General features: G+C 39.4%; 1 protein-coding gene across 2 annotated transcripts in view; it reads left to right on the top strand.

Moving 5' to 3' along the window:
• PRDM5 (PR/SET domain 5) overlaps positions 1 to 13,945 on the top strand; it is a 208,402-nt gene that overhangs the window by 65,814 nt on the left and 128,643 nt on the right. For both annotated transcript variants that reach the window (XM_019522042.1, XM_019522041.1), the window contains exons 4-5: positions 7,019 to 7,196; positions 12,935 to 13,109. In XM_019522042.1, the coding sequence (XP_019377587.1) occupies positions 7,019 to 7,196; positions 12,935 to 13,109 (353 nt within the window). The remainder of the gene's footprint in view (positions 1 to 7,018; positions 7,197 to 12,934; positions 13,110 to 13,945) is intronic.

The raw sequence follows: 13,945 nt of genomic DNA, 5'->3' as shown, positions 1-13,945 counted from the left end.
GCTGGCCCAGAGGTGCAGATGGCTCTGCTGCAGTGCCCATACTACAGCCCAGGTGGCCACGCAGTCCCCGTCCAGGTCTGGCAGGCACACAGCCATGAGGCTGCAGCTCCAAGGGGGTGCATGCTGTCGCAAGTGGCAGTAGGTCACAGCCAGGAAGCAGCCCCTGCTGCCAGACAGCTGCAAAGGGTAGAGGGTGCAAGGGCCACAATAAGTTAGGGCTGTTTCTGCAGTCCAGCTGGCACAGGGGGCTAGTGTCCTCAGATACCAGCTAGCCAGGCCTCAGAAGGTCCTGCTGACAAGTAGCCCTGAGCTGCTCACCAGGGTAGCTTTTTATACTACTGGGGCCAGCACAGGTGCTGGTCCCAGCCCCTAGTTCCCTCTGGCTGCAGATCCAGGAAGAGCTGGGCAGAGTCAGTTTACCCCATGTGGCAGAATTTGCCCCACACCAAAGTGCGTGTTTAGGCATGTGTGCTGAGGCACAAATCTCCGGCACAAATTTGTACTGCTGCTGTTTGAACTGCTGCAAGTGCACGTGCTTGTGTGTGTGGATGCGCCCCCAGCGGTGGTTCAAAATTAGAATCAGACTCCAAATTTTTCTCTTTCCATGAATTTTAAAGGAATACAGGTCTCCCTACACCTATTAGTTTAGGTTCTAGTTGATAATTTAACTTTCTGAGATGCAGTCCCTTGAGGTAAATATTAAAACATTAACATTTGCCAATAGATGTTGTAACTGCTACGCTTATTTCATCTTCTAAGCACTTAGAAAACTTTTAACAACTTGATTACCAGCATGTAGTAATTTATGATAAATGCTGATTGTTTTAAAGGTCTCACTTTAACCCTGCCAAAGGTGTATTTTTAAGTGAGGATGTTGGGAGAGAAAGTGAAAAATCACTCCCTGGAATTGAAGTCCTTTTTCAGCAGAACACTTAATCTCATGTTTCACTAGAAACATGTGCAGTACTGCTGACACCAATGGGATTCCATGTATTCCTAAAGTTTTTTTGTGTATTCAAGTTCTGTGCTAAGTCAGAGGTCAGGTTGTATTCCTCTTCCTCCCATGGGAGCCTAATCTTTAAAACTGTGACATATTTAGCCAAAGCATCAAAATGGCTGGATCCTTCCCCAAACCTGACATATGATTATTTCCACGTATAGCTTCAAGTATTGTTCCTATGTGGTATCGCTGCCACTGAATTCAGTACAAGACTTTCCAGTGATTTCAGTAGACCCTGAAGGTTGGGGAGCAGGGTGGGGGGAGAGAGAGAGAGACTCAGTTCTGGGGTGCTGAGCTTTCTCAATTTCCTTTGACTTTGATGGCAGCTAGAGCTCACCTTTATGGATAAACTAATAAAGACCTTAGGTTGTTTGAGGCTTGCCAAACTGTTTACTCTGACAGTTCCCCATCAAAGTGACTGTTACAGATTTGAGCTCCATGTATGTTTTATACAGTGTCCATGTCCTTTTTATGTCTTTTACAAGTCAGTTTTTTCTTACATAAAATAATGCTTTAATTAGAGATCTAAATTGTAATACCAAATGCAAACAGCTATGAACGTTGAGGGAAGTTTGGATTCATCTCCAAAGCCAGAAAGAACCTCTGTGGCAGTGGTTCGTTCTCAACTAGCATTAAAAAGTTTTTGCTTGTTTTTTTGACTACAAAGAAACCAGAGCAGTTTTCTGTTGCTAACAACTCAGAAAGACCACAACAGTTCAAATGTTGTTAACACCATAGATACTTATTTGGAATCTCTGGCTGCGTCCAGACAAGCATGGCTGTGCGGTATGTGGCACTGCAGGCATGTTTGTGGTGCACATTTAGATGTTCTCCATGCTGCAAGGGAGTGCTGCCCGTGTGTGCGCTGCTTCACTTTTTTTTTCTATGGTTTTTTTTGACCCCTAGATATCCAAGGGTCAAAAAGTCCCACAGGAAAGAAAAAGCGGATCAGTGGAGCCAGGTTGCCTGGAGCCGCGCTGTGGCTGCTAGCCAAGCTCCATGCAGCAGAATCGCTGCTGCTGCAGCTCTGGGAGGTCCCCAGGACCCCAGGTAAGGCTGCTGGGGCCAGCCCAGTACTGGCCTCAGCTTCCCCTACCCCACCCGGGTTAACTTGCTGTGTGCCAAAGTGCGCTTGGCACAGGCATTCCTTGGGGACAAGTAGTGGTGGTGCAAGGTGAGCCGCTACTATTTGTCCCTGGGGAACCAAACATCTACACTTGGCTGGACACACCCTCTGGGTTTAAGTTGTGAATCATGTCTGCGCACTTAACAGTACTAACGTTGCATGGCATCGGGGATGCCGTGCACCCTAACTAAGAATCACTGCTCAATGAGTTTTTTTGTGTCTCATTTTAGTTTCAAAAGTAAAACAGGAATAAAAATTACGTTCTTTTCTTAAAAGGCAGAAAAGTATGTCAAGATCTATCAAGTTCTAGAAACCGAGAATGGAATGAGAACTGGTATATACATTTTACTAGAATGTTGGTTAACATACTTTTGAAATATATGAATGCAAAAAATCAGAAAGTTACCAGATTTACATTAAGAGCAAATAGTATGGCTGAGAGGGGAGCATAGATATATTCTTAAAGAATGGATTCAACTTCTAAGTGAGGGACTTCAAAGATTGGTAAGAAACATAGAATTTCTACATGGACCCAGAAGTCCATGAGCAATAGAAGACAGATTTTTTTTAGAAGACGAAGGCTTAAGCTGGTTATTAACAGCACAGCTGAAACCTAGGCGTTCTGGATTTTAAATCATGAGTTGCTACCACCTGAGCTACCAGACTTTCTCAGTTAAACAAGGTTTTAACAGGTTTGTCTTGCTGCAGCCACCACTAGAGGGGAATAAAGCCACTGTACTGAGTGTGTGCGCATTGTGCAAACAAACTATATGGAAGAATGCTAGTAGAGAGAACCATAGAGAGGAGTGATACATAGAAATCACAAAATGGGTTTTACTTTCCATGTAAAATGTCAGATTTTCATTGCAGAAATGAAATCTGAAAGACTTTGATTTAGAAATGCTTTTTTTTAGTGCCTCTTAGGGGTTGAGTTCCTTCGTGTCCTTTTTCTCCCCCACCTCCCCAGTTGAACTTTGGTATTGAACTTTGGTGAGAAGAAGCCATACAATTTGGCATTCATTCTCATATATTAAACTTGTCATGGGACATCTCCTGTCCATTTTATATGCAGGAGACCACAGTACAAAGGTCATATGGCAAATACAAAGCACCTATTATGAAGGCCAGAACAAACAAGCTTCATTCGTGTGAGCTTGATATGTAGAATAATGTGGCATGATACTAACTACTAGGGCTGTGCGAAGCTTCAGTCGCCGATGCAGTTCAGAGGAGATTCGGCCCAATTTGGTGGTCGAATCTCCAAATCCGAATCAAATCACGAGACCCATTAATCTCTCCGAATTGAATTGGAAGCCTCCAAATTGATTCAGAGAAATTCGACAACTTGGCCATAGACACAGCTTCATGTTTTTTTCTACGTACCTCGAGGTACCAGGCTTGTGAACACTGAGATGGTGGGGCGGATGGAGCATCCCATGGGAGAGTGTTGGTGGGGGGAGGAGGGTCTCCCGTGCGCTCGGTGGTAGACCCGGAAGTGTACCAGAAGTACTTCTGGTCCACTCCCATGGGACACTCCATCTGCCCACCATTTCATGAGCTGCACCTGCTACCTTGAGGTATTAGAAAAAACATATAAAGCTGTGTTTATGGCCATATCACTGATTGTCTGGATCGCAATTGAATCTTCAGACTCGGCCGAATCAAATCAGGACAGTGATCTGAATCAGCGAATCTAATCACAGTTCCCCGAATCAGGCCGAATCTGAATCGAATACTGCTCACTTTGCACGCCCCTACTAACTACAGGTAAACATATATATTTTAAAAATCCTGATTATTTGAATTCCTAAGTTAAAAAAAATCTTTTTCTTTTTTAAATCTGGAATTCATATTTAACTCAGTATTTTATTACACAATCCTGTTTTTATTAAGGTTTTTCAGATACCTACTTCATCCCCAAGAACCATCATTACAAAGAAATTGGACTAATTGTAAAAATGAACAGAAATTGTAATGTTTTGTGTCTACAACGGTGGGTTTTTAAATGTAAGTATTAACCGTGAAAAATAGTGTTTATAAAAAAGTCTAAAAATCTCATCTGAATTTTATTAGTGTCTTTTTTCACCATCTTCCCTGCCCACTAAAAGGAAAGAGGTAAAGATGGAAGAAAAAGATTTACTTTTTTTTCAATTGAACCATTTTCATTTAGGAAAAAAGCCAGTTTGTTTGTGAAACATTTAGTGAGTTCAAGTCTGTAGTGTCAGAGGCACCACACACATCTATTTACAGTGTAGTTTCAGCCCATGTTAGCCTTTGAGGGCTGAAAGTCCTCTAAAGTCCTTTCCATAATATCCCATATGAAACATGCACGCTCCTCTGCAGTTGACTGGGAAAGAATCCTAGAACACTTCAGCACAAAGAACAAAAGAATATGCCTTCATACACACGGGCAGAGCAAACACAGTGAGACTGTAATAATGTGGATAGGACTTTGCTGTAGGACTACTCATATGGGGACTGGACTAATATGGATGGGGTGCCACTGCCTTTTGGTTTACTTTTCATGGTTGGTGCACTTTTGTGTCGGAAAATGTGCATGCCCAAATACAGAAATTGCATTATTGTGTCAGGTGTTTAAGATACCAATTTAAAACTAGCATGTTTCCTGTGTAGACTGGGCACAGGCCTTTGGATTTTAGGAGGATAAATTTACACTGGATATTAAGAAGAACTTTCTTACTATAAGGGCAGCTAAATACTGGAACAGATTACCTGGAATTTGTGGAATCTTTAATACTATAGGCCTTTAAATACAGGTTACATTTGACTGGTAACATCTAGACGGGGATGTTTCTGCCTTGAGCTAGTCATGTAGATTAGATGACCTCTTGAGTTCCCTTCCAGTCCTATTTTTTCTATTATTGTGTTTCAAAACAAGTGGTTTACATGCACAGAATTGTCCTTCTTTATGAAGGACTGTGTTGTTCAATGATATAAAGGGGGCTTTCACTGATCTTTTCATCCAGTCTCTGCTGAGAAAGAGAGGAGGGAGATCATTTATTTACCTCAAATCAAAGTTACAGAGAGTAAGTTATTTTTTATTTATACTGTAATACATTAAAGTTCTCTGAAACATGTGGCAGTGCCATATGAAAAGCAGCAACTCTTAGATGTTTGCAAAAGTTAGGATAGTCTGTAGATGAATATGTAGGCTGCACAATATATCTTGAAGGATATGTGTAATTAGTTTTGTTTTCAGTGACTATTATTGGTGTACAGGTAAAACTGTGGTGGGTCATTGAAGATTGCTGTTGCTATCAAGTCTATTGAATTAAATGGTTTTCTCTGTTGTATGAAAATTACTTTTTTAATATATTACAGACCTTCCAATGCATTCGAAATACTATATGCCTGTTGACAGTTTAAATTAATCTTAGCATATTACAAAATTAAAAATCATTATCTTGTCCCTGTGCTATGAGATTTTTATAAAATATATGGCTAGATGTATTCTAAAAGAGATTCAATTAACTTCACTGGATGTTAATCAGATAAGTATTAAGATTTATGACAGCACTTGGAAGTCTTCATTAGGTAAATATGATTCCTTTGTTGCTTTGATAGCACCCAAAGCACTTGGCTTCTGTACAGCTGAAGAGGCAGCCTAGTACATCAGCTTTTGAGAGGACAGCTGTTTTTGTTAAATGGCTTATTTTTTAAATCTGTTTAAGTAAACATCGGACACAAAGCAATGAGCTCATGTATCTATTTGGAAGTTTACTTGATTGTTCTGGTTGCTTCTGAAGAAGTATTTCCTGGGGTTGGACTGGGGTAGTGGAGGGGGAGGGAGGGATGCATGGCATATCTTAGACAGTGACTAAGCTGGACCTTTTGTCAGTATTAATCTGCATAGCTGCACTGATTTACACCATATGACCGTCAAGCCCTCTTTTAAGTGTGTTATCATGAGCTTTGGGAGGATGTCTGTCATAATTCTGCAGTAAGTCTCATCAGAACTGAAAGCCTGTTTGAAAACAAGAAGGTAGATCCTTTGGAGAAGGATGCTTACAAACATACAGATAATTAAAGTTGCATAAGTTTTAATTTTAACACTTTCCACTGTTTGGTGTGCTTTACTTCCCACCCCTGACTTTTTTACTATGCTGGGGGAAGATCTAGGCATTCATTCTTGCAAGGGTTTATCTCATAAGGAATGTAGGTTGTAGCCATGTTGGTCTAAGGACATAGGCAGACAAGGTTCTTGGGTGAATCTGATATCTTTTATTAGACCAACTCCAATAGTTGGAAACATTTTTTCTTAGCGAGCTTTTGGGTTTAAAATCCCTTCCTGACAAAAGGTTTTTAAACCTGAAAGCTTGCCAAGAAATTTTTTTTCCAGCTATTTAAGTTGGTCTAATATAAGATATCTGATTCACCCAAAGAACCTTGTCTCTCATAAGGGAGATTTTCCATGTTGACATATGGATGATTTTTCTCCCAGAGGGGGCATGTTTCCCCCTTGAAGAAATTGAATTAACACTTATACGCTCATAGTTTCTACTTGGAGAGCAGTGATTCTCCCAGTACAGATGTAATGCCTTTATGTGGCCTGAAAATGAGAGAAGAGGTATTTTCAACAAAAGGAGAAGAGCTGCTGATCGTAGGCGTAGTTTTCTGGCACAGATTAGAGCAGCATCAGGGGCATTCCAAACATTGTTAAAATGGGAGGACACTTTTTGCACATGCCCCAGACCTGGAAAGATATCTTAGGACTGCATCACCTGTAGAAACACTTATGTCAGTTGAATCTTTCAGTGGTTGGCAAAGCTGGCTTTGAGGCTGCTCTCTGCCCCTAGAATCCTTGAATCTAACTTTGATTTTTATGTTTATATGATGATGATCAATTGGTTTTGCTTATTTTTTTGCAACAGGAAGGGGAAAACATTTTCTATCTGGCTGTTGAGGATATAGACACAGATACAGAGCTTTTGATTGGTTACCTTGACAGTGATATGGAAGAAGCAGAAGAGGAGGAGGAAGAAGTGATTCCTAACCAAGAAGATGAAGACAGTAACAACAATAAAGAACTACAACAAACTAGCGAGAAAGGTACACAAATAAATAGTTTTGTGTTTAAAAAGCAATCACTAAGGGAACAAAAACCTCATTAGTGGGAAGATGAATGGATTTGAGGTGTATTTCAAGAACACTGAGGCCATTTACATTTTATATAGTTATATAAGATAGGCTTACATATGACTTTGGTTTGGGAAAATTTTAATCAGAAATTATTTTAATACTGAGATTATAGCCCTACTCTGTCTCTAGGGTAGAAGTAGTTCATATACCTTTTGTTGCAGGGCCCCCATCTACATTCCCATTTCTGTTTTTGAAGAACATTTATTATGCACTTTTAACAGTGGGTTTTGTAAGATGATGATCATGTTGGTCACTGTAGAAATTCCTATTCTAAGTCCTGAAGTTGTGAGAGTTTGGGACTATAATGCTAGTATCCAGAGATATGGACTATGTAATTGGCCCCAAGTACAAAGGTGGTCCCCAAAGTATAACATTTTCCATATAAAGGGCAAGACCATGTGGAAAAGGAGTGTTCTTCTAATTTACCAACAGATGCTTAAGTACAGTGTAGTGTCGAGACATATGAATTAATGGGAAACAAAGCTCTTGTCATGATAGCATAGTGCTCCATTCACGTTAATGTGCTCATGTGAAGCTTGATATTACTTCAGGTAGACTGCTTCTAGGACTCAAAGTACCTTGCTTAGAGCTGGGTATGTACTGTTTTGCAGTGTGCCACATAGATATACCTCATGACCATATCAGAACATACAGTTAGGTTATTTGCTGACCAGTTTGAGGCCCTTGTACTAGCTAGAAGTCTGAATGGATTATTAATTTAGAGGAAGACAGCTCCTCATGCAATCTGCTAAAGCAGAATTAGCCATGAACTATTTAGCCAGGTACAGACATTACACTTTTACCAGTATAAGTGATTAGAACCTGGTCTATACTCAGAACAGAAATTCAGCACCCAGAGACTGGTTTAAAATGGCAGAATCCAGCCTGAGATTTATGCCCCTTTTTCCCCTCCCCCAAAGGACAAATGTGTGTTCTGTTTATTACCGATCTAAACTACACCACTTACAGAAAACCACGTAACAGATCAATTACACCTCAGGCTTTTTGAATGCACGTAACCTAGCTGCCTTTTTTATGTCAGCCTCATGATTTGATTCTGTTACCTGCTGTATCAGTTTGGTGACTTGGCAATTTGAACTCATTAATCTACTTAATCAATCATCAGCCCTGATCTCAGTTTGATCCTTATAGTGTTCCTTTCTTAATTAGTTTAGGAAAGTTATAGCAGTTCAGACTCATTATTAGTGTCAGCAATATGTTTGTATGTGCTTGGTTATTCATTTCATAAAATCACTAAAAAGTCCACAGGACTGATTTATTCCTTCAGTTTGCAGCATAGGACAGTTATCCAAGAGTAAAGCTCATTTAGGTGAAATATCAGCTCATTTTCTAAATGCATACACTGTCTCTCAGACATGTGCCCTCACTGAGGCATTAAACAGTCAGCAACAACTTTAATCTGTTGCTGTCTGACAAGCTACAACTGTCGAGGCATTGAACATCTGGACTTGGTCTGGCCTTCAGATTCTGTCTTGATGGTGTAAAGCGGGGATGGTAGGCCTAGAGCAGCCTCCACTACTCTTGTCTAGGCATATGTGCTGAAGGTCTTGGTGTGATCTATAATAGCAAAATGATAAAGTGACTTGTATGCTGGAATATATGGACTTCAGGCCCCTAGGTTCGATTTGAACTCAGACTTATGGAAGATGGCACTACCAATCTATGCATTGGTTAGACTTGGGGTTGATATTGGTGCATTAGCAGAAACTTGACTTTCAGGTAGAGGTTCTATCCAAGAGAATAATTACATTGTTTTTTGGCATGGGAAACCAACAGGAGAAAGGAGAGCAGGGAGTAGGTTTTGCTTTTAGAAACAGCTTACTGTTTTTCTGTGAAAGCCCAATTGCTGTACCTATTTGACTCATGATGCTCAGAATGCATACACAGACTGGCTATGTCATGTTTAGTGTCTATGTGCCTACCCTTCAAGCTAGCAATGAAGACAAGAATGTTTTCTACCAGCATCTTGAAGAAGAGATTGAGAAAACTCACAGAAATTAGACCGTTATAATACTTGGTGACTTCAATGAAAGACTTGAATGTAGTTTTGAGAATTTACCTGATATTCTGGGCAAATTCAGAATTGGTAATATGAATGAAAATAGCCAGTGAGTGTTAAAACTTTGTACAAGTCAAAATCTGTGTGTTACCAACACTTACTTCACTGGGAAAATCATAAGAAAGACATTTCAGAAACATCCAAGCTCAGGGCACTGTCATCAATTAGCTCTAGTACTGACCAGGTGCAGCCACCTGGAAGTAATCGTGCGTATATGGTCTTATCACAGTGCTGACTGTAACATTGACCATGTCTGCAGTAAAGTCAGAATCAATTTAAAAAAGATCCACCATAGAAAAACTACCAGGCATCCTCAGATAAACATCAGCCAAACTAAAGACAGAAAAATGCAGACTTTGCATTTTTCTGTCTAGTCAACTGTTTAATGAAGAAATTGTGAAAGCAACTTCACTTAACACAACCACCAAAGCTTGATGAAGCCTAAAAACTTACGTGTACCATGCTGCTATAACAGTGTTTGGAAGAAATACAAGAAAAATGCAGACTAGTTTGGAGAGCATTCTCAAACCCTTCAACCACTGTTGAGAACAAAAGGACAGTGCTAACCACCTATAAGAAATCTTCTAATACCATAACCTAAACAATCTGAGAAAGGCTCAAAGAGAAATGCAAAAGGAGGCTTAGAGATGTGCCCAAGTTATTTTATGGCTTGAAACTCTGATGATGATATTCAGAAAACCTGATGCAGGTTTTAGCTGTTGAATGTATGAAGGCATCAAATGAGCAGTTGGTCAAGTCAAGAAGAAAACAGCTCCTCCTCTGAAAGACTTAAACAGAAATGTCATTACTGATGCACAAAAACAACCTTAGTGTTGGATTGAACACTATGGAATTATACTCCATTGAGACTGAAATCAAACACAAAGAGCTTGTAGGATTGCCACAGTTTGAAGTTATGATGGATTTAGACAATGAGCCTACATTAGAAAATTTGCAGAAGGCATTAAATCGATTCCTGAGAACAAGGTATCTGGAAATGACTGTTTGCCTATGGAAATCTACACATGCCAACAATGAAATTACTTTGAAAGCTTCCTGAAGTTATACTGCTCTATTGGAAAGAGGAAGTGGTACCACAAAGTTTCAGAGATGCTTGGTTTGTACATTTATACAAAAACAAAGGGGATAGAAATGACTGAGACAAGCATCATGCTCCGTAGGCTGCGATCTCTAGGTGAAGGAATCCATCCTGGAAGTCAATGTGATTTTTCGCTCAGGATGCTCCACCATTGATATGATATTTTCTGTCAAGCAACTGCAAGAGAAGTGTAGAGAAAAATGAATACCACTGTACATAACCTTCATTGATTTAATGAAAACCTTTGATACCATCAACAGACAGGGCCTTTTTACTGTGCTGAAGAAGCTGGGTTGTCCCCCCAGGCTGTGGAACATCATTTGCTCATTACATCAAGGTATGAAGGCAACTGTAGTGTATGAAAACAAAGAATTAAACACCTTTGACATCAGCAGTGGGGTTAAACAGGGGTGTGTCTTAGCCCCCATGTTCTTTAATATATATTTTTCATTCCTGCTTCTTCATGCATTCAAAGGCAGCAATGATAGCATTTATCTTTGAACCAGACTAGATAGAGGCTGCTCAGCGTTGCAAGATTTAGAGCAAAAACCAAGGTGAAGAACTACTTCTGAGAGACTTCCTGTTTGCAGATGACATGGCCTTGGTTGCCCACAGTGAATCTTCCCAGCAACATCTCTTGGGCAGAGTTTCTGAATCATGCAAGAGCTTTGAGATGGCAATTAGTGTAAAAAAGACTGTGATCATGTACCAAAGGGTGAAAGAACCAATACCTGATGTCACTCTGGAGGATAAATCTCTTGGTGTCATTGACAGTTTGGGGTTCTACAATCAACAGGAATCTTGACCTTCAGTCTGAACTGACTATCAGAATCAGGAAAGCAGCTAAGAACTTCAAGCTATTACAGAAACGTGTGGAATAACAGCAAACTATCAGCTGACATGAAGATGCAAATCTAACAGACTTCTGAGCTGTCATCCCTGCTTTATGGTTCAGAAATGTGGACTACATATGCTAGGCTTATTGGGAGACTGAACAGCTTCCACATGAGATCTCTGCTCAAGATCCTGAAAATAAAGAGGGAAGACAAAATGCCAAACACAGAGGTACTGAAGCATGCATGGCTGACCCTTAGAGACCACTATCAAGAGGAGGCGGTTGCGATGGATTGACCATGTCATGAGAATGGGAGGAAGACCTTTTCTCCAAGAATATTGCATATTGCAAATTGCGAGATTTGAGATGGGTCTAGAAAGTGGGGTCACCCTCCATGATGGTACCACGATGTGTACAAAAATGATATGAAGTCATTCAACATCAGTGTAGAAAGCTGAGAGGAGCAGAATCCTGTCTGACCTAGAGGGAACATCTGGCACTGAGTGCAGCTCAACATGAAGCAGCTTTGATCTAGAAGATTGAAGCAAAGTGAGAGAAGATAAAGCAGCATGCTGCAAATTTGGAGTCCATCTAGACAACATATGGATCTGTGAAACTTAACAAACTGTCGCCCTTGAATTGCGTATGTGAGCCACAGATGGATTCATCAGGCATCTGACTAGACCACTTATGTATACACTGTGATCCAAAGGATCGACAATTGCCTACTACCATGTTGTCTCTCATCTCTACCCTCCCTGCTGTACCTTTCTTTCTCACTACCATCAGGCAAAGAGAATAGAAAACTACCATTTCACAATGATATACTGCTGAAATTTTTTTCATAAGGAGCACTGAGTCAACATTGGTAAATTCGGGAGCAAATTAGTTTGTTTTTCTGCTACTGTGGCAATGCCAATTCTGCCGCAGCAAAGTGAGCTGTATCTCATTCTTGGTGCATTTTGAACAAATTCTGCATACATGTGCAACTATACTGAAGAGAGATGAGATTACTTAAATATAAATGTGGTCAGATTTTTAGCTGAAGAACCTTAATTGATATGATGATGAACTATGAAGGAAACAATTCAGTTTGCTTGTAGTACTGGCCTATGAAAAAGTATCGTGTTATATGTGAATATATTTGGAATGATTGATCCAGGCTGAAGGCCTGGACATGCAACATTTTTATACCCTTGAACCCACCTCTACACTGGTTTAAATGGGGAACAGATCTATGGTGTATAGCCCTATAGTGGTGCAACTTTTTACAATCTGGAGTTGTTACTCTGGGAAAAATTACAGTTAAACCACCACCAATTTAGACACTACCAGGATCCACTCCTATACCAGTGTACCCCTGGTACGTTATTAATACTAATATGTTATTAATAGCTTCCCCATCACATTACATCAATTGCAGCAGGCACTCTGGGAGAGCTGGTTGTCTTTCCACTCTAGGCAACAATTTAAATTAACTTGGAGTTTGTTAATTGTCCTCAGGGACAAAAAGTGTGAATCTGATTATGGCATTTAACATAGTACCTTTTCAGAGTAGAACCTTATTTTAAATTAAGCAGAAATATCAGTTACTGGAAATTATTTCTCTTCTATTTTTCTTTCCAATCATATAGATTCTTTGAGCTGTAAAGAGGACCACGCATGCCCAAATTGTGAATCCAGTTTTGCCAGCCAGGAGATTCTAGCTGAGCATCTTCAGACTTTGCATCAAAAGCCCAGTGAAGAGAAAGAATTCAAGTGCAGGAACTGTGGAAAGAAATTCCCAGTTAAACAAGCTTTACAAAGACAGTGCGTACGAATAAGAAAGTTTTCTATAACTTTTTAAATCAGTAATTTGCCTTAGTCCATATAATTAATTTCTTGTTCAAGTGCCTACAAAGTCCATGCCTCTTTTCTAATAGTATTGTGATTTAAAAGGTGAGCTGTTTTCTGCCCTTAGGGATTGAATTAATCTTTCATACTTTACTCAATACGTTAATTTTTGAATGTGTTGAGTTGCTGTATTTTTTGGAGATCCTGGCTGGAATGAAAAAGGATCATTAATGCTTAATCATTTGTGACTTTAGGAAGGCTGAAATGGAAAAATAATATCAGATTTTGTCATTAAAGTCATATGCAGCATACTTTATTTTTATGAATATTTAATAGATACTGTTCTGTATTTTAGTACTTATATCTGATGCTACTATCTAAATTAAAATATAGATTAAATGAATGAATCGCTTTTTAATGTATGTTTAGTTACAGAGAATACTGCATTTAATCTGACTACTGGATAAGAGCACAATAATACTACATAGCACTATGTAGACATATTCATTTAAGTAAAATCATAATCATCTCTAAAACTGTTATCTCTTACTTGTAAGTAAATACTATTAAGTGCTTATGAAAAATGTGATTTCTTGAAATTGCTTTTTGTAGAGGCAGTTAAGTGAATGGAAGCAAAACCCTTTTCTCTCTTTTTTTTAATCCTAATTTAGAGATTGTTTTGTGATTGGCTGCTAGCTAAATTTATTAAAAAATCTTGCAAAATGTATCTAATTAAGAATGCATACAGTGGGGATGCTGGATTCTTGCAGAATCTTGCAAAATAAAATATTTGTAACAGAGAATACATTTCA

The sequence above is a fragment of the Gavialis gangeticus genome, unplaced genomic scaffold, assembly GCF_001723915.1.
Source record: "Gavialis gangeticus isolate Ggan-Ray unplaced genomic scaffold, GavGan_comp1, whole genome shotgun sequence".
Lineage (NCBI taxonomy): Eukaryota > Metazoa > Chordata > Crocodylia > Gavialidae > Gavialis > Gavialis gangeticus.
Note: the sequence above shows the minus strand (reverse complement) of the source record. Positions and strands in the feature narration are given on the sequence as shown.